This window comes from Eptesicus fuscus, chromosome 6, assembly GCF_027574615.1.
Source record: "Eptesicus fuscus isolate TK198812 chromosome 6, DD_ASM_mEF_20220401, whole genome shotgun sequence".
NCBI classification, from domain to species: domain Eukaryota; kingdom Metazoa; phylum Chordata; class Mammalia; order Chiroptera; family Vespertilionidae; genus Eptesicus; species Eptesicus fuscus.
In genome coordinates, this window is record NC_072478.1 from 86,980,087 (window position 1) to 87,006,145 (window position 26,059).

The 26,059-nt window shown below is 35.2% G+C and overlaps 1 protein-coding gene across 14 annotated transcripts in view; it reads right to left on the reverse strand.

The window, feature by feature from the left end:
- The window catches only part of CSNK1A1 (casein kinase 1 alpha 1), a 38,250-nt gene that overhangs the window by 6,908 nt on the left and 5,283 nt on the right, over nucleotides 1-26,059 (reverse strand). For 5 of the 14 annotated variants that reach the window (XM_028161537.2, XM_054718026.1, XM_008152190.3 and 2 more), the window contains 8 exons: nucleotides 16,203-16,329; nucleotides 13,399-13,497; nucleotides 11,010-11,093; nucleotides 6,941-7,080; nucleotides 5,643-5,721; nucleotides 4,321-4,395; nucleotides 1,831-1,937; nucleotides 738-886 (listed from right to left, as the gene is read on the reverse strand). In XM_028161537.2, the coding sequence (XP_028017338.1) occupies nucleotides 738-886; nucleotides 1,831-1,937; nucleotides 4,321-4,395; nucleotides 5,643-5,721; nucleotides 6,941-7,080; nucleotides 11,010-11,093; nucleotides 13,399-13,497; nucleotides 16,203-16,329 (860 nt within the window). Of the gene's footprint in view, nucleotides 1-732; nucleotides 887-1,830; nucleotides 1,938-2,601; nucleotides 2,671-4,320; nucleotides 4,396-5,642; nucleotides 5,722-6,940; nucleotides 7,081-11,009; nucleotides 11,094-13,398; nucleotides 13,498-16,202; nucleotides 16,330-26,059 lie in introns of those variants that run through there. The other 9 variants (XM_028161538.2, XM_054718029.1, XM_028161539.2 and 6 more) reach the window with 6 other exon arrangements.

The window sequence follows — 26,059 nt, forward strand, 5'->3', positions numbered from 1 at the left end:
ATTCCACATCGGACTCCTAGATGCTGAATATCAGCATGATTTAAAAAAATAAAGCCAAAAGCAAAAGATCATTTGAAAATTAAATAACATATGTAGGTAAATATTAGCTAAGAGATTTATGTGTCGAGCTTTTCAGTTATTTGAGCATATAAGAGCTTAAACTAGATGCTCTACAACTGAGAAGATAGACACTTTGGGGGCAATGCCAAACTCAGACTCACCTCTTGAAATCAGTTCATGTTCACAATATTCCATTTTAAATGCTAAAGCATTAACATGCAGAAAAAATTCTTAACACTGTTAGTCTGAAAGAAAGTCAAGACATCATGGCTAACCAGCTTCATTATTAAAAATCAACAAGTGTTAGGTCTAGGATTTTGGATTTATTGACTATACCATATTCCCAACACCAAATGTTTATTTTGGAAAGAGTTAATGAATGAGTAAAAAAGATGCAGTTGTTAAAAATGACCCAAAATCCCAAGAGGAAATGATATAATATACACACATATATGTATATACAAATACATATACATGTATATATGAACAAGGACATTTGGGTTTAAAGTTAGTAGTCAAATTTTCCAAGGACGTTTTTGTTTTTTTTTTAAACAAAGCCAAATTTTTATGTATTTTAAAACCACCTCCTCGATCTAACACTGTTAGAAATGAATGAATTACCCAATTTTGTGTTCAATTTTTTTCCCTGTAACGTCACTTGGTTCTTGGCTACTAACCTTTCATGTTACTCTTGGTTTTGTCAGTTTGCTTGCCTGTGGGGGTTTGGGCCTGCTGACCCTGCCCACTTGAAGAGGCTGCCTGCTGTGCTGCTTTCTGCTTTAACATTGTCCAATCAAATGTGTAGTCATATTGGTGGTTCAGGGTTCTGAAAAATATAAAATTATATGTTAATCCTTCAATAAGACTCTAGTTTCATATACAACTGAAATTTCAAGACAGCATTTTTTTTAAGGAAATGAATATTTTCTCTTAAGAGTGATAACTTCAAAAAGATTTCTTTCCCTATTGATTTTTTTTTAACCATTCAGTTAATTAATTCTCACTTTATACATGTCATGATAAAGTGGGAGGAAAATGATGTCACCACATTTGGTCTGCTATATTTGATAATAAATCCTCTACCCTTAAAAAAAAAGGCTGCCTTTAAACTTTCTTAAAAGGGGCAAGAGGGTGGGAATGGAAGGCAGCATGAATAGCAAAAACACTGTCAATTATCTTGGGGGGATAATCATAACAAGGGGGTACTGCTGAAAACAAATAGGATAGAAATGGGTCTCCAAGTTTGTGAGAGAGATAACTATGCTGGTGGCTTGGGAAGACTCTTCTGGGGTTAGAGGATTACCTCCAATTCTTATTATATCCAACCCCGTGTACTGTATCTCTCCCCTCCCCACTTCTGGGGTTGCATCAAGAGAACCCTAGAGTTTGGCCTGCCTCCACACTATCAAATACTCTATGATTGATATTTTAATTGCTTTTCATTTTGGTATTGAATAAGGTCCTGTACCAAAGTTGGAGACTTCCATGGGCCACCAATGACACTTAGATGTAATGTAAAATGCAATTATTGTGGAAAAGTTTGATTCTACTTTGAGCCTGATTCAACCGTTTATCCATCCCAAACTAAAATAATTTCAAGTACATTAATACTATAAGTGGTAAAAAGCCAAACAAAATCAATTTCTTAAAATTTTACTCATGTTGGCTGGGCCCACTTTAATTTTCCACTTGTCAGAATAGATATGTTGAGTAAATTTAACTAATCCCCCTTCACTGGACTTTAGAGTCTTAAACACCTTAAAAACGGACCTGAAAAGAATGCGGAATAGCTGCCTCAGATACATGTAATCTGGGGCTTCCTCAAAGCGCAGCCCACGACAATAGTTTAAGTACATGGCAAATTCTGCAGGAAACCCCTGTAAGTTCAAGAGTAAAACACAAAGTTATAAAACAAACAAACTTATTTCAAGATAGAAAAATAAATGCATTTAAATACAAGCAAAATATGTATTTGAGGAGGGGGTTTATTACTTTACTGGATGATCTGAAAGTAAAATAACTGACTTGGTATCCTCATAAAATTAACAAAAGTTCACAATCTTGACCACCTTATTATTACTTTATCATTTAATACTGGTAGAGAAATATTTTCCCCATTAACATTATATTGCAAGCATCCTTTTGTTATTTCCAACTGCTTCATAAACCTCTGAGTTGGCTGCATAACAATCAACCTTACGAATACATCATAATTAAATTGTACTCTTTAACTAGACATTTTGGGGAGCCCAACTTTTTTTATAAACAATACTAATAATCACACCAAGATTCTCAAAGATGTTTATAAACATTTTAAGGCTGTAGATATTAGTCATCAAAAGTATTCTGCCACCAGGAATGTAAATGTGCGAAGCATTAAAATAACAAAAATCCCTACATCTCCTCTCCTTCAGTAAATGTGAAAGTGAAGGGAGGTAAGTTAAAAGTCTCTTCGCACAACCTTACGATTTCAATGAATTTCTCACATCTACAACAAGGCAGGATAGAATGGATTTATTTGCAACATTTATTATTATTGATTGTATTGATATAAACAGTTTTAAGTTTTACAAAGTATTCTTATGCTTCTTTATTTTCTAGGGTGAACATCTGAAAATAAAGTCATGAATATATTATACATCTTTGTTTTTTAAACTCTTAACCAGATTTAAAACATTCTCACTAAAATTATGGTAATACCTAATACTTCTGTGTTTACTACACCCTGAATCAACTGTATGTGGCTAATCCAAACAAGATAGTCATAGCCCACAAATTCTACAACAAAATTAAGATGTAGTCCACACGTAGAGACTATTATAATCCTTTCTCTTCCAGAAAAATAACTGACTTTTCTAATGAGCCAAATGAATCTTTCTGTTCCATGGAAATGTAGTCTATAGAAAATATGTTTTGCTTCTTGAAGCATATAGGCTTTAAAGTTATTTGGTTAATTATAACATAAAAACGTTTTACTTATTAACCTAAAATATATTTCATAATTTGAAAAAATGAATCCCAAGGTGTCTCAGGAAAGATCATAGTCTCCCACTCCATTAGCTCCTTTATTATAAACCAGAGGCCAGGTGCACCACATTCGTGCAGTGTGTGTGTGTGTGTGTGTGTGTGTGTGTGTACACCTCAGCCTGTCCGGGAGCCCTCGTGCTGCTGCGGAGGCAGGCTGCTGTGCTCACCAGCCGTAACCATCAGCTGGCTTATGGCTTAGCAGTGCTCTAACTGCAGGAGCATACTGACCACCAGGTGGAAGCTCTTGCGTTGAGTGCCTGCCTCCTGGTGGTCAGTGTGTGTCATAGTGACCGGTTGTTCCGCCTTTCGGTCGATTTGCATATTACCCTTTTACTATATCGGGTATGTATAAAAGGGCAAAGCAAATTTGTGAATGGGGAGACACATAAAGATATTACCAATTACTCCCTCCAGAGTACTATTTCAACTCATGCTGATTTCTACTTTCTATCACCCAATTATGTAATTACATACTATTTTCTCATTATTTTAGGTATTCAGTAGCCTAAAAGACAACCATGTGGTCTTCTTTCTGTGGGAAACCATGGCTAACATGGTTTTCCACAGAACATCTTTCCATTCTAAACTCACGTGCTTCTCTACAAAGTCTGAGATTTCAGTGAAATAAGCCTGATTCATTTATATTGTCACACATGTGGTATTTTATATTGTTCTGATCTGCTAGCCTTTGTTTCCCTACTCCTTTTGTACAACTGTTGATGTCCTTTTTTTATTTAGAATATTTTTAAATGTAATTTTTCTCATAAATTAGTGAGGCTCTATTAGAAAAGTTTGCCGCTCTCTTATTTTCCCTATAATTTTTAACAGATGACAGAGCTCAAAGAAACCAGAAACAGTAAAACAAACAAACAAACAAACAAAAAAACACTTAATGGCAAATGGCTAGCTCCTAAAAGGATGTTTAAGTTCCAAAGCTGGCAAGTAAAGTGTTTCTTTTTAAAAAAATATATATTCTATTGATTTTTTACAGAAAGGAAGGGAGAGATAGTTAGAAACATCAGTGAGAGAGAAACATCGACCAGCTGCCTCCTGCATACCCCCCACTGGGGATGTGCCCACAACCAAGGTACATGCCCGACCAGAATCGAACCTGGGACCCTTCAGTCCGCAGGCCAACACTCCATCCTCTGAGCCAAACCAGTTAGGGCTAAAGTGTTTCTTTTTGTTCTTGGATCATTTATATTAAAAACAAAATCGAACATGCACACCTACCTTACATAAAACTTCCACAGGAGTGGACATCTTCTTTTCACTAATTTTTTCATATTTTTGTTTCTTTGTTGCAGCCTATGGAAAAGAATCAAACCACACAGACATGTTCAGTACTACTGAGATCCTTAATAGTTTAACATACGAGACATAAATATAAACTTAAGATTCAAGAGATCATAACCTAGATTTAAAAAACCCCCGAAGTACAACATATTTAAGTCCCCTCCCCCCTCCAAATTGTTAATTTCTATATGAGTTTCTATTTCAATAACATTTTTAGCTATTAAGAGAGGGTGAGTCTAATAGGAACATGAAGGTATATATGATTTAAATAAAACATGGGTGGTCAAATTTGAAATTTCCTTAATCCATTGTCAACACAAGAGCAAAGATATAAGCAAATCAACACAAAAAAATGAACCCATCATTTAGTGACATTAATATCTTGTGTCACCCGGCCAGTGTAACTCAGCGGTTGAGCATCGAACCAGGAACCAAGAGGCCATAGGTTCAATTCCCAGTCAGGGTACATGCCCGGGTTGCAGGCTCGCTTCCCTGTGGGAGGTATGCAGGGGGCAGCCGATCAATGATGTTTCTCTCTCATTGATGTTTCTATCCCTGTATCCCTCTCCCTTCCTCTTAAAAAGAAGAAAAAAAAGCAATAAAAAATATATAAAAGTAACTGGTGTTAAGTCAAAATACTTTTCCAATGAAAAATATTAATAGTGAATAAAGCTACTCACACATAAACACAAGACAATTTCCTAGTCTCAGAGATAACTTAAAAAAAACCACAGAAATCATTTTCCTTTAAAGGATGAATAAAATATTAACATAGCCATTCAATTCTAAGACAGAGATTTATCATTAATACACACAAAAGAAATGTTAGGATAATTAAATAATACAGCTAGTATTACTGGCTAAACCAGTTTTACTGTACACAAAAGTATAATGGCAACACATCAAAATGAGAACGTCTCCACCTAATATTTTAGCCCATGTTAACTTCTATCCAGATAAAGCTTCTGGTTGCCAATGGGTACCTGGCTTCCTGTCTCCCAAAAAATTGTTCTTCAGGTGTGAATGTGGGATTCTATTAGCTTATTCTTACTGAAATGATCAGATTTTATTTCCCAATAAAAAGTAAAAATAAAATAATTCCATTTTAGAACACCTCATATTTGAAAGAGACTTAAAGATCACCCCCAATATTATTTTTATTCTTAAAACAAGAGGGGAATAAAAGGGAAATATATGTAATACTTTCAACAATAAAGATAAATTAAAAATAAAAAACTGGTTATTTGAGTCTGGTTTACCTTTAATCCTTGCCATGGCAGGCTGGTTCTATTAAAATACATCAAAACATATCCTAATGATTCCATGTCATCCCGGCGACTAGAAAAGAAAATGTAAATGTATAAGCTGAAATTATTGTGAAAAACATGTGAAAGGAAAGCCAGGTACACAGAAGAATTTTGTCAAGTGAGGAGAGAGCAATTTGGTGTCTTGTACAAGAAGGTACATAGTTAAGGTAATAAAAAAGTTCACTAATGGGTTACTTCTAAATAAAACTCATAGAATCCCCAATTATAAAACCTAACATTGCCTTGCAACTTAATTTTTAGAGAAGAGCAAAAAGGATTTAGCTAAACAACTTTCCAAACCAAAGAGCAGGATGCCTGTTAAGTTTTGCAGAACCTCGTAACTATCGAGGCTGAAATAAATTAACAATGTAAACCTAATTAAACATCTATATGATCTCTCTCTCTCTCTCTCCCCTTGAACAACATAGGTTTGAAATGCAAGGCTCCACTTATATGCAGACTTTTTTCAACTGACCACATTCAACAGAACAGACCCAGAGTAGTTCAAACCTGACTTGTTCAAGGGTCAACTATCACATACATACATACATACATACATACATATATATATTCAGACAGATCTATATATTTAAGAACTGGTAATACTTTGACCTATAGAAAATGTGAAATCAGTTTAACCCAGGGTATTCAGATATTCATGGATATTTTCTAAACTTGGTTTAAGGAGCAAAGATGATTTATAAAAGAAGGAGAACATGAAAACCTAGAACTCAAGCAAAGAAACAGCAGAGATTATGAAGATTTATTCAAACTAGATGCTATTAATTTATGGTATGAAAGAGTAGGACAGAAGATAATCCACCAACCCCTTTTGGTTCATTAGTACTCAGATAACATTTTCCTTGTAAAAATAACCTATAGTCTTCCTCCAAACTCAATTTGCATCACTACAATATAAAAGCCCAAGATCAGCATTAAGAAAATGAGTACTATCTTCAGCTGCAAATATAAACGTCATGATAAAATTGCATTTATGCATATAACTTTTTATCATGCAATATTTTTCTTCCCAAGGGATGAACTTGAACAAAGAAAACAAAAAGGCCTCATTTAATTGGCTTTTCTGCACTGGCTAAAGCAGCGAGTAAGAGGATTAATAAGCACCCTTCAAATCCTCAGCCAAGAGACATCTTTAGATACTGTAAGAAACTAAGTGAAATATTAAAAAAAAAAACACATTAATGGCCTTTGCTATGAGTTTTATTAACACATTCAAATGTCAAACTCACCTCTGTTCAATACCAAGATGTGCATTGATGCTAGCATATCGGGCAGTGCCAGTGAGATTTTTATCTTCTCTGTATGGTATGTGTTGCCTTGTCCTGTTGTCTCTGTACTTTTTGGCCAAACCAAAATCAATAAGGAATAACTTTAAAAGAAAATAAAAAGACATTATTAGGTTTCCACCTTGTTTAATTAAACTACTTTTTATTCATTAAATGGCATCTACTTTCTTTGTTCAAATACATCAAAGTATCATAAGTAGAACAGATAATGAACAAACTTAACACTCCAATAAGCTTTTATTAGTCCTAACCAATAAATCAAGTTTGAAAAAAAACCCAGTTAGGTCAAGTGTTTGATTCTGTCAACTGAACAATTTCACAGGCTCAGTTCATTCCACACCCAAAAGCCTGTGTGCTGTGTGCCATAATGGAACCCGATATCCAGTTACTATTGGTAAACAAGACAGCTCTCAAAGTTTGATATTGACAAGAAAAAACAAGATTTTTTATTAACAAAAAATAAGCATTTTTTAAACAAATGCATTACATTCTACTACGTGAAGGGACATTTATGCATGTGATCAGGTTAAACTTCTAGAAACTATAACAAGTTGACCTAAAATCTTTAAAAAGTACTTAATATCAAGGTGCCTTACAATGAGCAGTTTAGATAACCTAACCAAACACCAAACTAATATTGTATTATAAAATAAAGTTTAGTGCTCTCTCATATATATGGTACAAAGAGATTAAGATACTCATTTATAATGTTGATTTTTTAAGTAATTCGAGTTTACTCCCCATAATTAAAACCTTTAAAAGAGCCCTAGCAGATTTGGCTCAGTGGACAGAGCATCAGTCTGCAAACTGAAGGGTCCAGGGCTCGATTCCGGTTGAGGGCAAGTGCCCGGGTTGCGGGCTCAGACCCCAGTGGGGAGTGTGCAGGAGGCGGCCAGTCGGTGATTCTCTCTCATCATTGATGTTTCTGTCTCTCTCCCTCTCCCTTCCTCTCTGAAATCAATAAAAAGATATATTAAAAAAACCCACACCTTTAAAAACAAAACTATTTTTATAAAAAAATCCAAATATGTTCACATTTACCTAGCTTCTAAAGCAAAATAAACAATATTTACTTAAAAGTGTAGTTTTTATCATAAAATCACATTAAGATTATTAAGGAAAGCAAGTCTACATGCCCTTACACTAACATAGCCCTAGACTATTATTCTTTACTAGTTATGCCTAAATTTTGTAGTTCTTTCCATTAGGCTGACATTGGGGTTCCTTCTGTCACAGTTTATAATTTGTTAAATGCTGGAAAACCTGATTACCTAGTCTGTTAGGGTTTATGTCAGAAAATAAAGCAAGTTATTGATTTAAATGAAAAAGATCTGACCAAGTGTTTCTCTTAGAAGGATGAAAAATACCTATTTCAGGCAGGCACTGTTAACCTAGTCTCAGCTTTAAGCTGGATCAAAAATGAGCTTCTGTAACTATGTTAACAATATTTATTTGATTTACTACTATAAAAAAATGAAGATTAAATTTTTTAGTAAAATGTAATTGAATAAAGAAAGCTCTCTTACAAAAATACTAACCTAAGCAACTGAGTTATAGAAATATGAAGTGTTATAAAACACACACAAAAACTCATGCTGTTTGTCTTGTTATGAATATCAGTTTAGTACACAAGTATCAAAATGAGCAAAATATTTCTCTTAGGCAAAACAGAAATTATGACTTAAGCTCCGGAGATTCACATTGAAAATCAATCAAGGGAAAAATAAACACAAAAGGACATCCAGCCTCAAGGTATTTAAAAAATATCCCTAAGAATTATGTGGATTTTGAATAAAAAATAATTAGGACATAGAATCTCCTCTAAGGGCTATTTTCCAGGATTTCTTCGTTCATTACTTCAAAGTAGAGAAAATAGGAACATCTCTGACATGATTATGTCTGATAGCTTCATTCCTGTCTAAATCGACAATCAGAAGCTCCATTTGCAATTCAATAACCAGACACTTTCTCACAACTAAAAAGACTGCTTTATAAACTGTTCACTAGAGTATTTTTCCTTCCACAACTATAAAGGATGAAATGTAATGAAGAAAACAAAAAAACATTCGAACACTATCTTCTTAAACATCTCAATCATTGGTATCAAAACAAAATACTACAAAGGAAATCAATTTAAAAATTTCTCTTGTAAAATCGAAGTCAGGAAAAGTAACGTCACTGCCAAACAAAGGTATCCTATTTTAAGAGCAAACAATTGAAAAACTAAAGTTTAAAAAAAATTTTTAAATTTCTTGGTAATTCATCATTTTCTGGGACCTGTTAAGCATCTTTAGTAGCTCTCTATGTTTTGAATTTAAAAATGAATGTAAACATATAATGGAAGTATATACATGAAACCACATGATTCCAAGGATACAAAAGGCCACAGATATGTAAAGATAGAACAAACAAGGAAGTCATTATTTAGTAAGTCATAAGATAATGCATTTTTATAGGTTTATATGTGCAAAGAGAGGCCTAATCTCTTTGGTGAGTCCAGCATATTTTCTGTGGGTTTTAAAGATATGTATGTTCTAAGTAAAATTTTTACCTGTCTTAAAGAATACAGCACGATTCTTCAAAGGCATGTGGAAATGAGTTAATGTTGGATATACTGGGATAACTATTCAGTAGAGGTGTATTTTCTTCAGAAACACTACTGCCAATTTTAGTTTTTAGTATTTGCAACAATTTCTCCTAATCAGGGTCACATTACCCTGCCCTTCCAAAAGACTTAACAAAGTCACTTTTCCTCACAACCCAGCTAACCTATAGCGAATATAAACAATTCAAAAAAATTTAGTGGAAATTATTAAATAATTATGGTACAAAATATAAGTAAAATGTGTGAATTAATGAATAAGTAAAAAAGGAGAACCAAAATTGCCTTACAATGTGCCTTATACACTTACAACACTTCCCTCTTTCCTCAACCAAACCTAGTCACCACAGATGGTACTACTTCTTTGTCCATGAATAAAAATAAATGTAAATTTATGAAACCTTTGTAACATCAGGAGAAGGTGGTCCCTAAAATAATGCTGGGTAATATGGACAAAAATTAAACATCACTCAGATGATGCATGTGATAATTAAGGAACTACAACATAGGCTCACATATAAAATACAATTTTCTTTTTAAAATTACTCATGGCAATACTTCCTTCTCGGTTATCTTATATTGATAAAGACCCATTTGCTCTGGAGCTTCAAAATTTATCTACCTAAATTTTATGATTAAAAAAACTATTATTTAAAAAGAAAAAACCTCACCTCTTGCCCCTTGTTTGTCTGAAAATTCATCCAGTAAAAAAGCTATCTAATGTCTACAAATGTAAAAGATTGTGAAGAGTTCTGCTTACGTTTTAAAAATAGTAAATTATGAGGGTGTTTATCTAGCCTGCCAAACACTAATTCATCAGATTATACTTTCACTTAATTTGTGTTATTAATGGCAATTGTTTAATTATGTTATTGTTATATTGTTAGAATGCAATGTCTTCTATTTCCAGAGCATATGTTCTGAGGTAAATCAATTATAGAAACTCTAGAACTGAAATCTGACCTACACTTACCTGAAGGTCACTAGGGAAGGAGAAGAGAGTTAAGGCATAATATATTCACCATACAGTACTGATGTATTTCATGCACTGAGTTATGCAACTTCAAATACATTTTTAAACTAAAAAGTCTATCTCAAGTTTATCACTAAGTAAAGAATTTCCATAGAAGACTAACATATCATTTTCTCATATGGATGTTAGATCTAAACACAATCCTGTTTTCATTAGGTTTTTTCTAAACTTTAGAAGTTTAAGCGACAGCCACAAAGAAACATCTTAGTAATGTTATGTTTGCCAAGTATGTCTGAATAATGCCAACGTAAGAGGTGCTTGAGAAAGATCTACATTCTCCAGAATTAAAACAAAACAAAAATAATCAAAATAAAACAATAAAAAAAGAAAAGCACATGAATTTGGGATTGAGTTTGGAATAGGAGACAGTTTCAGACCTGGTTTAATCCTGAGAAAGATGGGTCCTGAGAAGTACTAACAGTCATGCTTCTTTTCCTCTTCCCCACTGGAGATTCTAAACACTAAACAGACAATAGAGGGTGGCAGTGCATCAAACAGTATTGCTTACATTGCAACAATGGCCGGCGCAGACAGGCAACACCGAGGCATTAGAGAAAGAACAGGGTAGCCAAATGCCATCCTTCTTCCACCAAGCACTGAGCTTCTCAGTTTTCCAAATAAGAATCACATGCTCAAGAACATTTGAATTCTGGAAAATACTCGGGTTCTTAATGCCGCTATAATGTGTCACTGCCTGAAACAGGGATAGCAATGGTGACATTTGGCTCTTTAATTTTTTAATCAAAAATGGGGAATTTGGATTTGTAATCTTTAGAACCATAATCTGCCCTTCTCTCCCCAAAAATTATATGGGGGTTGGGGGGGGGGGGAATCTTCAGTAAGGAAGAGGTAGAAGGCATTTAGTCACCTTAAAAAATTTATTTTCATAAGCATGCAGGGCTGATTACTGGAAGAGATGAGCAAATTCACTAAGATTGGAGTGGCCACTCCTAAACATCAAATTCAGAACAATTTTCAAAATAATAAATTTTACTTGAAAAGTCAACCTCAAAAGCCCCCCAAAACTATGTTTTCCAATTAATAGAAAACTACTGGAACAAGCTGACCAAAGAATCCAGTCTCATACAACTGGCATTTTTCAAACTACAATACAGAAAACACTAAAAACCAACTACATAAACAAAACACTAGTCTAAAATGTTCAAGAACATTTAGAATTTGAGTCTTAGCTAAGTTAAAACACTGTGCTTCTACCCTAGGGGCTCTCTGAATCTGTAACAGCAAGTAGCTCCACAGTATCCTATTTAATATCTCTAAAGAGGACACAAAATCCTAAAGATTTTCATCGGGCAATTTGGATTAACACAACTATGTGATTAACAAGCTATTTTATAGGGGGGAAAGGAGGAAGCAAAGAGGAATTATCTAGATCATAATTTTGTTTAAGGCAAAAACCATGTCCTTCAATGTCAATACGGATCACATGAGGATAACAGATCTTAGATGGGGGGGGGGGGGGGGGGTTGCGGAAATGGGAAGGAGAGGGCTGGGAAATGCCCAAAAGATTAGGGTCAAACTGACAAAATTGCCCCAAAATTAAGACCAGTAAATTCTTTCAATTGTATAACCAGGTTTGGCAATAACAATCAAGAACCTGGATGCTTCAAAGAGAGAAGCAACATAATATTTAAAAAAAAAAAAAAAAAAAAAAGATGATGCAATTTGGGAATGGCAAGGTAAGTTATATATAGATTTAAATACCTTTATTTTTTAAATATTTAACTCAGCTTCCAACAAAAAAATTTAATTTCCTAAAACTTGGTCAGACCAGCATTAATAATGTCTCACACATTAACAAATAACACCAGTTCTAATGGTAATAGCTCCAAGTTGGCATTCATACAGGCAAACAAAGGTAAACATATATAGCTAGACCTAAAACACCAAACATTTCCTAATGATTTAATAAATCAAATGGGAATCTTCCTTCCAAAAACATAACAAAACATAAAAAACAAAAAGCCCCCAAGTTGTCCTGAAGTTGAGAATTTCTATCAGATCATTAGATCACAATAATGCTTAGTGTATTGCCAATGCTGCCTGTCTGCCCGAGCTCAACATTGAATCAATTGATAAATAAAGCAATTCACTCAATACACTAATAATTGAAGAAAAAGTTAACACAATTTAGTTTCTAACTTCAATCATGCGTCACTAGCTAAAACCCAATCATCCCAAACCAAAAAGTTCAACCGCCCTGAGACACCAATGAACACTAATTTTGTTGTATGAATATTCATTCCACTTAATATTTTCCTTTGAAAGGGGGAGAAAGGATAGAGAACCCACCCAACTTGGCACCCCAAAAAATGTCAACTACTTTTGAAGCAGGCCCAAAAGTTATCCTTTTGAATACAGAAGTCCAAGGACTGAAGAATGCTCATTACCAACCCATGCTCAGTCAGCAAATGTCAACACTATGGTTTCCATGCTGGCACAAGCACATGTGAATACAAAATCGCTAAAACCGTTCAATAGTTCAGTAACAGATGGTTACATTTCATTATAAAGCCCTTGGGAATTTTATATTTTATATAGATAACTAACCTTGGTTGGGTAAGTTGGAGATTTATGTCAAGTTACTAAGTTAATAAGAGTTAGCTGATATTCTTCTAGTACAATATTTTAAAGCAATTATCAACAGCAAATTAAATTTACTATAACTTTTTAAAAAACGCAAGTTTACCAAAGCAATTCTTGGTGTTTTTACTCTGTGTTCTTTCATGCAAGGAACATTTGACTAACCTTATTACAGTGACGCCCAATACCCATTAGGAAGTTATCTGGTTTAATGTCTCTGTGTATAAAATTCTTTGTATGCACATATTCAATTCTACTGATCATCTGGGGAAAGAAAAAGGAAAGAGAAAATTGAGTCGAACGATTTGAATTAAACGATAAAAGCTATAAATTCTGATTGTTTTAAACTGAAATAGAAGCACTTTATTAATTTTATTTTTGTTTGCTTATTTATTTTTAACTACACATATCCAAAACATTCCTGGAAGTTGGTAGCATACAAAATAAGCATATGACTTTATATAAAGGAAGACATATACATGCTAAATTTCCTTTTTTTTTTGAAAAAACATTTTTGGACACCCCCCCCCCCATTTTTTTCTCCACACTAATATAATCATATTCAAAATCTGAATTGTTAACATGCCATTCTGACAAGTTTTTCTTGAAAATTCTATCAAGTCAAATGGTATAGGTCTTAGCATTCTTTAACGGCTACAAATATTCTATGGTATAGATGAAAATTTCCCCCATCATCCCCAACTCACAGTATTGCTAGTTTCCAGTAAGCAATAATGCTATTAATAAACTTAAATATCCTACCTACTAGTGCTTTTATTTCTATGGGCTATAAGTCCCACACCATTTCAGAGAGTTGCTGGGTTAAAGGGTATTTTTCATTTTGATAGGTACCTTTTAAAATAGGTTAACAATTTATTTTTTAACTAGGAGTATATGAGAGTATTTTTTCCCCCCACTAGTAAAGTGATTTTTAGTTCTTTCTAAATTTTGCAACTTTGACAATTATTCCCTAACACTTAGTTTGGAAATCTGTTCATTTGTACCGATCAATTCAATTTACTAGTCTATAAACTATCAATATATATTTTTTGTCCATTATTCTTTTCACTTGTTCTTTTCTTGTCAATTTTTCAAAAATTCTTTGTATACAATAATCTTTTATTTGTAATTTATTATGTGAATAGATTTACATTTTTAAAAACCTGTCTTTTAACTATTTATATCTCTTCTAAAATAGTTTTAACTTCAAATGATCAAATATGTCTACCTATTCTGTAAGAGATACTTAGAAATAGTTTTATTTGACAATGTTTGCCATAGCCAGACTGCCAACATTACCTTTCTTTCCATGTTCTTGCTCTTCTCAGTAGTACGTGTCAAGATTATATTTTTTTTACTTGCCCTCATTTTCCCGAGTTTTTATTACTATGAATATAAAGATTCTAAAACTTGTTTACCTTGACAAATATCTTTTGAAGCCAAATCTGTAATCTCTGGCTTACACTGTTTATACTCTCAAGGAAGTAGATATATGCAATGTCCAAGTACCACCTTGTTCATTGAGGAAATAAACCATTTGGCTCACTTAATGTACACATTCGTCCTAGCTAAATAATACCCTTCATTAAACTGTGACTATTAACTCACTGGGAAAACACTGGGGAAAAGACAATGGCACAAACTTTAGACTAATTCGAGTGTTGCCTATCATCAAGACTTAGCTATTACCTGCTAAAACAAATGCTTTCCTGCATCCTGAATTATTCTTTATCCTTCGCAACCAGTGTACCCAGAATATACTTTTATCACAGAACCTAGAACATTGTATTTTTCCATTTTTTTCTAATACTAGTAAACTCTAAGCTCCTTGAAGGAACTAGTTATGTTTCTTCATACCTCCCCCTCCCCCCAGTGCTAATTACAGTAGCAGGCCCTAAAATGTTTCCTTATTAATGCCTATGTGTTACTGAGGCTACAGAATATAAAACTTTTATTAGGATTCACTTACATGTTAGTTCAAGCATATTAAAAGGTATTAATGTTTGAGCCCATAATATGCCACAAATAGAACACAATACTTTAAAAATATGTTAAACTTGGGGAATATCAGGCACTGATTACAAAAAAAAGCGAGCACTACTTTCTAATTCTTTGAATGTATTTTTTCCTAAAAATCTACCTCAAATGCTAGTTCTGTTTATCATCTCATTTTACTTTCTTATGATATCTGATCTAAATTTTTAAAATGTTTTTCTCTTCCTCAGCAATTTTACATATTAAGTTAATGTGACCCAATTCCAACAGTTTCCTGCCCTTAAAGGTATCTTGACCAAAATTTAAAATTATACATATTATCTGTTTCTGACTCCATTCCCACATCTTAAAATTCTTTAACACAAATTTTCTTTCTTATTCTCTAAGATTAAAAAAAGAAAAACCTAAGCTCTGGCTTTAAAACAATTTAATCTAACACTAGCCAATGCATGGATCAAATTCATGACACCTCAAAAAATTCCAACTATGCTTAAATTCTACCAATGGCTGAGTTTCCATCACTTGGAAAAACATTATCTGGCAAAAAAAAAAAAAAAAAAAAAAAGTTATTGATTTTAGTGCCTTATTTATTAAAATAAAGCTTTCATAAGGTTCCAGACCTAATACATGGCATTCAATCTGTTTAATTTAACCAAAATTTCAATATGTACATTTATCTATATTTATATACTACAATCTGAACCCTTTCTTTAAACAAAATCTTATAAGGAAACTTGCTACATTCAACACTAAAACAAATGCACTTCATGTGATGGAGCACCATGAAAACTAGTAATCTAGAGGGAGTAGTAAACCAGCATAATCCATTTTTTGTCCTGTGCTGATCGGAAAACATCTACAAGTCATATCAGAGTAGTACACTTGAATGAGTACATCCTACTATTTTATCTTATTTGCTGATCCTAAGGTTAAACAATGGTGAACAGTCGTATTCTCATCAAAACTTCACATACCTGGTCAGCTAACATAAGTACAGTTTTCATTGTGAACCTTCTTGAACAGAAATTGAAGAGGTCTTCAAGGCTGGGTCCAAGAAGATCCATGACTAGCACATTGTAGTCTTTTTCCTGACCATACCACCTAACAAAACAAAAAGGGAAAAGGAAAAGCAAAGGCATTATGAAAAGCTGATTATCACTTAATATCACCAAATTTTTTAAAATTCTTAAACCTTAAGAATAAGTTTTCCCCCTCTGGTTCAGAAGATGAACCCACTGAGTAAGTACATTGTTGAACACAAAGTAAGGGTAAGGAGACTTTTCTTCTGTCAAGTGACCCCATTGACCTATTAAGACAAGTCTTGCCTGGCAGCCTTAATACCCCTCTTATGAGGGCAGCTGAAGTTTATACACATCTGCCACTGATTCCTGTGACCTTGGGCAAGTTCTTTAATCTCACCTGGTCTTACTTTCTAATTGAAGAAATGAAGACTATGCATATCAGTCATTTCAAAACATTTCAGAAAGCAAAGATCCCTAATATTATATCTCTTATCCCATTCCCCACCAAGTATTTAATCAATAATTACTTATCCTTTTTCTTTAAAGGGGTCACATTTTTTGTTTAGTTTCAGATTACAGGTAACAATCAGTATTACCACAAAGATGAAACTTGTTTTCCATGGGAATCATGTTTTCCTTATCCCATGCTGTATTGTGAAAAAATTTGTCCCCAATAACTGCTAATTTCAGAGACTTCAAGGGCTTGGAATCACTGCAATAAATGATTTCAAGTTTCTATCTATACTAATAAAAGCCTAGATGGCCTCACGCACAACGTCGTCACAAGATGGCTGCACGCACAGCGGAGGTAGGGCGGAAGCCGCTCCGTGCAGTGAGGCCTGGGGGTCCCACGGTGTGGAGGAGGCCTGTCGCGGCAGCGGAGGGCAGTTGTGGGCAACCAGGCCAGCAGGGGAGCAGTTAGGTGTCAATCAGGCTGGCAGGCAGAAACGGTTAGGGGCAATCAGGCAGGTGAGAGGTTAGGAGCCAGTGGTCCCGGATTGTGAGAGGGATGTCCCAGATTGGAGAGGGTGAAGGCCGGGCTGAGGGACCCTCCCCCAGCCCCCTGTGCACAAATTTTGTGCACTGGGCCACTAGTATGACTATAAACATTACTGCCCTAACCTGTGTGGCTCAGGCCCAGTTGTTTGGAGCATCATCCCTTGACCAGGTTTGATTCCTGGTCAGGGCACATACCTAGATTGTGGGTTCAGTCCCTAGTTGGGACGTGTGCTGGAGGCAACCAATTGATGTTTCTCTCTCTCATCAATAAAAAAAGTAAAAACTAAAAAACGAAAGTTCATATTTCTTTCTACACTTTAGCTTCAACTGTTCTTGAAAACTTGATGCATGAATAACTGCCATCAAACACAGAAGGAATTCATTTCACACCCTCTTTACAGAAATAGGTATGTTGGTGGGGAAAGAGTTTCTGCTTAAACTTCTAGAAATCTTGCCTACTAAGCCTAAGAAAAGCAACAGATGTGGCTATGGCAGAGTTGGTCTGCCCTTATTGTACGCAAAACTGTTACAGTAAGTATTCACTTAACATTGCCAACAGATTGAGTTTATGCAAAAATTAAGCAAAACAAAATATGACATTTTAACTCTTGATATAAACAAGAGTTAAGGTCCTACGGTATATCATCAATGTTTTAACAAAATGACATTGAACAAAACATTATTTGAGAACCTGCTGTACAAGAATGTTCTATAATTTTCCTTCTTCCTTCCCTATTTTCCATATGGGAATTCAACACTTCACATTCCTTCAAATATTTACTTGAAGGGAAAGCTTGCAGTGGTGAAATAGGAAGAAGTGAATAAAACATAACAAATAATAATAATATTAAAAGGTAAATGATGAACCAAGTGAATAGGTTATGTTCTCCTTCCCTTTTTTCCCACCTTTTTTTCCTCTTCCATTACTTAATCGCAGAGGCAAATTTGTGCTAGAGAGTTGTCAGAAACTTCCAAAATCAGTTCTGGCCACTATAAATGCCCAATAATAAAAACTGTAGCAAAATTTTAACATAAACCTAATTTATTCAGGTTATAAAAAAGAGAACTTATTCTATACAACACCACCAAATCCAGAAAGAGTGAAGGCATTAGGGAAAAGCACAAAAAGTCAAAGGCAAAAGGGAAAACATAAAATAACTCTCATAAGACCCCATCTCCTCTGTACATCAGCAGATTTGCACCAATGGCTTGCTGACAAAGCTGCAATAAACAACCATCCAAGCCCAAATCCAAACCTGAAATGTAAAAAACACAAATTCATACTTCGTATATTCATGCAATTAATTACATATAATTTCACAAACACTTTTTGAGAAGTGCTTTAAAATAAGCCTTGCCAAGGCCGGTTTGGCTCAGTGGATAGAGCGTCGGCCTGCGGACTGAAGGGTCCCGGGTTCGATTCCGGTCAGGGGCATGTGCCTTGGTTGCGGGCACATTCCCGGTGGGGGGTGTGCAGGAGGCAGCTGATTGATGTTTCTCTATCATCGATGTTTCTGACTCTCTGTCCCTCTCTCTTCCTCTCTGTAGAAAATCAATAGAATATATTTAAAAAAAAAAATAAAATAAGCCTTAACAAAATACTCTTATAGTTATTAGAAACGAGAATTAAATGAGCTTAAAAAATATATATATCAGGTTTTTTTGCCCGGCCGGTGTGGCTTAGGGGTTGAGCATCCACCTATGAACCAGGAGGTCAAGGTTTGATTCCCAGTCAGAGCATATACCAGGGTTGAAGGCTTGCTCTCCAGTGGGCAGTGTTTAGGAGGCAGCTGATCAATGATTCTCTCTCATTACTGATGTTTCTATCTCTCCCCGCCTCCCTCTCTGAACTACATAAAAATATATTTTAAAAAATAAATAAAGTTTTTATTGGGTATTTTTCTCCTTACTTGTTTAGTGTATTAAGACATATCCACTATTCTCAATGTGAAGATAAATCAGCCATAAAAAAAATAGTTTAAAGTAAATGTTTCAAAGGCATTTTCCCCCCATGGAATAACCATGCATTTCTAAAATAATTAGATCTTCCTGCTGTGTGTATGTCGGTTATACTTCCTTTTGGTCTCAAGGAATTTATAATATAGCTTATTTCTCTAAAGCTAACACCTCATACCCTCCCCATCTGTGCTTTCCACCTGTCTAACTCATCCAGACATTATTACACACAGATTAGAAGCTAGGAACAGTCTTCTGTTTATCTGAATCCTATTTATTCACTTTCTACCTTCACCTCTATATTTCCCATTTCTATTCTGGGAGCTTCTATTGCATCTTAAAAAAAAAAAAAAAGATACCTTAAGGTCTGAAGAATATGCTAAGACAGTGGTCGGCAAACTCATTAGTCAACAGAGCCAAATATCAACAGTACGACGATTGAAATTTCTTTTGAGAGCCAAATTTTTAAAACTTAAACTTCTTCTAACGCCACTTCTTCAAAATAGACTCGCCCAGGCTGTGGTATTTTGTGGAAGAGCCACACTCAAGGGGCCAAAGAGCCACATGTGGCTCCCGAGCCAGTTTGCCAACCACTGTGCTAAGAGAAGGCAAGGTCCACCTCTTTGTTATCATCTCCTTTCCCCTAAATCCATATCTAGACTAAATCTAGTTTAAAATATTAAGACACACATAAAAGCACAAATGTAAGATGATACATTCACAAGTCACTGGGGCCGACAAAAAAACGTTAACATAATTAACATAAAATGCAGAAGACCCAAAACATCACAGGAACAAAATTTGTCCAAAGAAGCCTCATGAAAATGATCTGTTACAGTCAGATCCTGAAGAAGGGACAATATTCTGAAAGGAAAGGTAGAAAAGGGCATGCTAGATAGGGGCAAGAACAGACCTATAGAAGGAGAGTCAAGGTGGCTGATAGCTTCGGGCTATATTAACCAGGCCAGTGGTCAGCAACACCCCCCCCCTACCCCAGCGAGCCACACGTGGCTCTTTGGCCCCTTGAGAGTTGCTCTTCCACAAAATACCATGTGTGGGTGCGCACGTACAGTGCGAATGAAACTTTGTGGCCCATGCGCAGAAGTCGGTTTTCGGCCTGGGAGAGTCTATTTTGAAGAAGTGGCGGTAAAACACTCAAGGGGCCAAAGAGCCACATGTGGCTCGCGAGCCGCGGTTTGCCGACCACTGAGCCAGGCTAAAGAGCTTTTAAATTTTATAAATAACTAGGGGAATTATCAAGAGTGTGGCTGGAACATAATATAATTAAATCAATATTTTAGGGTTAGCCTTGGCATCAGAATGCAATATGAAAATAGAAAGTAAGGGAAGGAATGACAGTGGCATGGGGACCAACTAGAAGTGTTATATTACAGTTGGAGATTTGAGGCAAGGTGTTTTTTTTTTGAGGATTCTCTATAAAAATGGAAATACCTTAGAAAATAATTAAAATAATTAAAAATAAACAAACAAATTTAAGTGTTGCTATGAGACCTAAGGACTTCCCAGAGCAACAAATCAGTGTAATTATCTTAAGTATGCAGTTCATATTAAAACACCCAATTATGTTCCATTCCTATGACTAGGACAACAACAGAAATAAAATGTATTTGTTTAATGTAGGTCCTCCCCTTTAGAGTATCAACTTGATATGTGTAATGGTTAATTTTATGTGTCTACCTGACTGAGCTAAGGGAAGCTAAGTAAACCATTATTTTGTGGTGTCAATGACAACTAGCACATGAGTCAAGAATGACATTTGAATAACAGACTAAATAAAGATGGTCATCTTCCCCAAAGTAAAGGGCTTGAATAGAACAAAAAAGGTGGAGGGAGGGAGAATTCACTCTCTTCAGGATACCCACACTCCTGGTTTTCAGGCTTTTAGGCTTAGACTAGAATTAAACTGGTTTTCCTAGATCTCCAGCTTGCAGATCAACACATCACAGGATTTATCTCCATAACTGTGTGAGCCAATCCCTCCTAATCCCTTTCAGTATACCTATATGTAATCCATTGGTTTTGTTTCTCTAGAAAATCCTAACACACAAAAAAAGAAAATCCTAATACAGTAGAGGCAGAAACTGTATCTGTCTTGTTCACAACTCTATATTCCCAGCATCCAGCACAATGCCTTATATACAGGAACCTCAGTAACATTTGCTGAATTAAAGAATGAAAAGCCACGCTGAGACCGGTTTGGCTCAGTGGATAGAGCGTTGGCCTGCGGACTCAAGGGTCCCAGGTTCAATTCCGGTCAAGGGCATGTACCTTGGTTGCGGGCACATCCCCAGTAGGGGGTGTGCAGGAGGCAGCTGATCGATGTTTCTAACTCTCTATCCCTCTCTCTTCCTCTCTGTAAAAAAAATCAATAAAATATATTAAAAAAAGAAAAAAAAGAATGAAAAGCCAAGTAAGAGGCTGTAAAACGCTAAGTGCTTGATTTGACAGATAAGGAAAACAAAAGGAGTGCAGAATACTCTGCACTGAAAGTTTAAAGTCATCAGCAAGCACCTATTCACCTTTGATTCAAATAAGCCAAATAATTACACAACTTTAAAGGTGAAAGTTTTTATAGGCAAATGTCTTTTTTCCCCTATGCCATTTATCTTCCCATCTTTAGGTTATTCATGTCAGTCCTCAGTAAACAATTAAAAAGTATAAGCACTGAATCAGTGCCATAATATACCCATGTTCACAGCATTTTCAAGACCCTGTCTCTTAAGTTTACTCTTGACAAGACATCATCATCCAAACTGCTCTCAGACCATACCAGAGTCAACTAAATATATTTAGTAAATATATATTTACTAAACATCATTATATACTGGGCTTCATTCCATAGCAAAACCCCAAACATTTTAAAAATCTCATTTCCTGTCTGTTTCTTGGATGTATATTATTACCGCTTCCTAAAAACTGATTTCTTGTGACTTCAATAGCCCATTATCCCAACTCTCCCCTTGATAAACTTTGAATTCCACCAGTCGTTCTCAATTTATTTTCTATGCTATCTCTTCTATCCTGATTTTGCTGGGATCTAAACCCAGTCCTAATTCCCTGACCTAAGTTTAGTTCTGTATTTTCTGCTACTAACTTCACTATATAAATGAGCTAAACTTGGGTTACCCTGTCACTTTAAACTCAACATGTCTTTTCATAAAAGCCACCTAAAGGACAGAATAGTCTGTGAGGAAAATCAAAGTTTTGCCACCCCAAAATATGCCTTTAGGGATACTGATTTAAGCTAGTTATTAAAAAACAAGATTCCGAATTAACCTTTCACTCTCCCCCTTACCTGCCTAAAGAAATGCAGATAGAAACTCCTGCTTAAAGGAAGGAAACATTCTTAGTATCATAATATGCAATGTGGCAGAGTGGGAGAAACCTAGCAATGCCTGTTTGAACTTTATTCTGTGTACCATTGTTTCTGGGTGGCCAACAAGAATTTGTTTACCATCTTTGCTCTTTCTCACCTACCTGCAAATTGTGGGCTTTAAAATCTCAGACCTCTGCCTCCATTTCTTTCTCCTTTGTCCAAAAGGGTATACTGGTAAAAACCTCAACAGCCTAATGCTCCTTTGGGTCTCATATTTTTATGGCACCCCTGCACATACATCCACAATAAATTTTGGATATTTTCTCCTGTTAATCTCTCATGTTACCTTGATGATAAGCTCAGCTAAAACTTAGAAGGTGGGAGAAAAGCTATTTTTTGACCCCCTCCATTATCTGGCAGTATAGGGAAATTAACTTCCTGATGTTGCTGGACTAGAACTAAAATAAATTCCAAAATGCCAATACCACTGAGATGCTAATAGACACCTAAACTGATGAATGTCAACAGCAAGCCTTTACTGTGAAATTAACGGACACTGGCATTTAATGATTGAAATTCAAACCTAAATATTCTAGTTTACATTTTGTAAACTGGCTGCCAGTTAGGGAGTTCAGCTGAATATTTAAGAAATCCAATATAATAAAAGCCTAATATGCTAAGTGTCCGACCGTCGTTTGACCAGTCGCTATGATGTACACTGACCACCAGGGGACAGATGCTCAGACCAGTAGGTTACCTTGCTGCTGGTGTTCGGCTGATCGGGACTGGGCCAGACGGATCAGAGCCCTCCTGCGGTCCCTCCCTGGCTGGCCAGCCCCAATCGGGACTGGGCAAGATGGGCGGACACATCCTGGAACTGTCCCGCAGTCCCTCCCCACCCAGATTGTGCACCGGGCCTCTAGTAGTAAATAATACAACGATGATGAATATTCCCAGTAGGAACTGGAGTTAATGATGCATGGTACTCCTAAAATTCTATGTGTGAGCCATAACTTTCTACAGGGCTCCATTAAAAAAGTAAATGCACATAGATAAAATGAATCATGCCTTCTCTTTACCCAGCACTATGCTAAGAATCATAAAAGATACTTTCATCAACGAGACACAATTCTTTCCCTCAAGAAATTTCTAGAATGCTTTCCTGTAGGAATGCATCTAAGTGAACAGGAAAATGATTCACATATTGGTTTTCAGAAATCAAAGCATTTGATAGTATGAGATTACAGTGTACTTTCCAGTACTATGTTTCCTGGTATAGGGTTTCTGAATTAATCTAATTCATGGGAGGCAGCAAGTAAGAATCCTTATCCATTTGTAGTTCTAAGAAAAAATGGGGGTCGGTGGGTGTGAACAGGGAAGCACTATTATTAATCTGTGAAATATGGTACAGTACAGTGGTTACTAAACTTTGCTGCACACCAGAGCTTTTATAACTTATGATGACTAAGTAATACCCCACACCAATTAAATCAAAATTAGTTCAGGTTAGCTAGAAGCCAGGTGTCAATATTTTTTAAAGTTCTCCAATATGCAGCACAGTTGGGGAACCACTGGTGTAACTGAAAGGCAGTAAAATCTATTCAAATAACATATTAGCTATGTGACTTTAAGCAAATGAACCACCTAGACTCACAATTTACATGAAACCCCAACTTAGGGGATTGTTGTAATGATTAAATAAGACCAGGACAATGCTTGAATAATGGGCAAGTATTTCTTTTTCTTGCATGAAGACATAAAAAGGGATGTTTAGCCACAATGAAGTGAACCAACTACCCACTTATTTCAATAGTATTTATCAATGTGTCAACCATACATTAAAGTTAGAACACATCATTACTACATCAGAGAATGAAAGAGGTATCTTTTATCCTTATCATCCAATCAATTTATATAACATTTAAAAAAACCTCTAAGACCTAGTTGGTCTTACAAAATCCCTTTTATAAATGAAAGCTGACATTACAAATTACAGTCTTCATTTCAGGTTCAAATCTATGTGACATCACAGACAGAATCCTAACTCTCACTGTAACTTTTCCCATTTTCCCTTTATATTGAGGATTGGAATATGCTAAACCTTTTTGAACAGCACTTCCAAAGTCCCCATTAAAACAGCGCATTCCACTGATACCTTACAGAAAAGAAAAAAAGCAGTATTCTAGTTCTTCAAAAGAGTAAGGCAAAGAGCTCAACTGCTACTAAGCATTCATCACCCCAACTGATTATCTTATTAGGTAAGTCTAACAGTATATTTCATGTTAATAAATACTACTAACCTGCAGCCCTGTGTAGACAAATAACATAAAGTTCAGAAAAATAATAATGTAACTGTAATCCAAAAGACCAACTTATAAAAAAAAAAAAAGGAACCTATATTGTCACAGAGAGTAGCTTTATCAAAGATTAGCAGTATTTTTTTTTTAATCAAATATTCTTTCTCTCAGTAGGAACTACACCAGTGCATGTATTTGTTAAAACTGACTCAGTGGCACATTAGAATCTGAACATTCACTCTGTAAATTACACCTCATTTTTTAAAAATCCCATTAAGACATGCATTTGTTCATGTTGTATGATTATTGGTCATTCAAAATTTTCAAGAACCACCTGAGATGGTACTGGAAACAAAATAACAAAAAGCATCATTTAAACTAGGTAATCATTTGTACTATGAAAGCTATTAAGGTACTCATTTAACCTCAGAAAAACTTCTGTTAAACTCAAGGACTAATTTTAATATAAACAGAATAAGTGTAAAATAGTCAATTTGTAATATGTGCTTCAAATTCTAGTTTTGTTTTTATAGCGTTCTTGACATTAACATTCTTACTATAAACATTGACAGATGAGAAAACCTTACTAAATGCTACTTTTAGGTACAGCTTAAATATATTTTGAAACAAACTGATCTAACTCTAAAAATAAACCAAGGTAGTAAAATCCATGTACTATATACTACACATGGGTTCACAAATATTTACTCCAATTTAAAATACAAAAAAAGTTTTCATCCTGCAATCCACAGATTGAAAAGGGAGAAGAATTATAAGCATCTAGTTAAACAATAATACAAGCAATACATTTATAGAAGAGCTTTTCAGTTTCTCTGTGTGAGGCCAATGCCATAAAGTGAAGGAGGCAAAGTATGGCTCTGCAGGATCAAATGAAAAGGTGTGGGGCATGTGAACTGGCATGACTTGACCTTGGCATAAAGGTGAAAGTGGTTCACAGGAAAATTCAGAGTTAGAAGACTCTAGTACCCCTCTGAAAGTCAACAGTCTAATTTGTATTATGAGGTGTTAGGCTGTATCTCTCAGGTCTCTTCCAGTCAAAAATGCTACCTAAGCATCATTACATCATTCCACAACTAGGAATCCATTATAAGCCAATAAAGCCTCTTTAGTATACCGTGATTTAGTTACCCTATGAGTTCAAATCACATTTCTCGTGCATTCAGTGATCTTTCTAATAAAGACATACCCAGTACAGATGT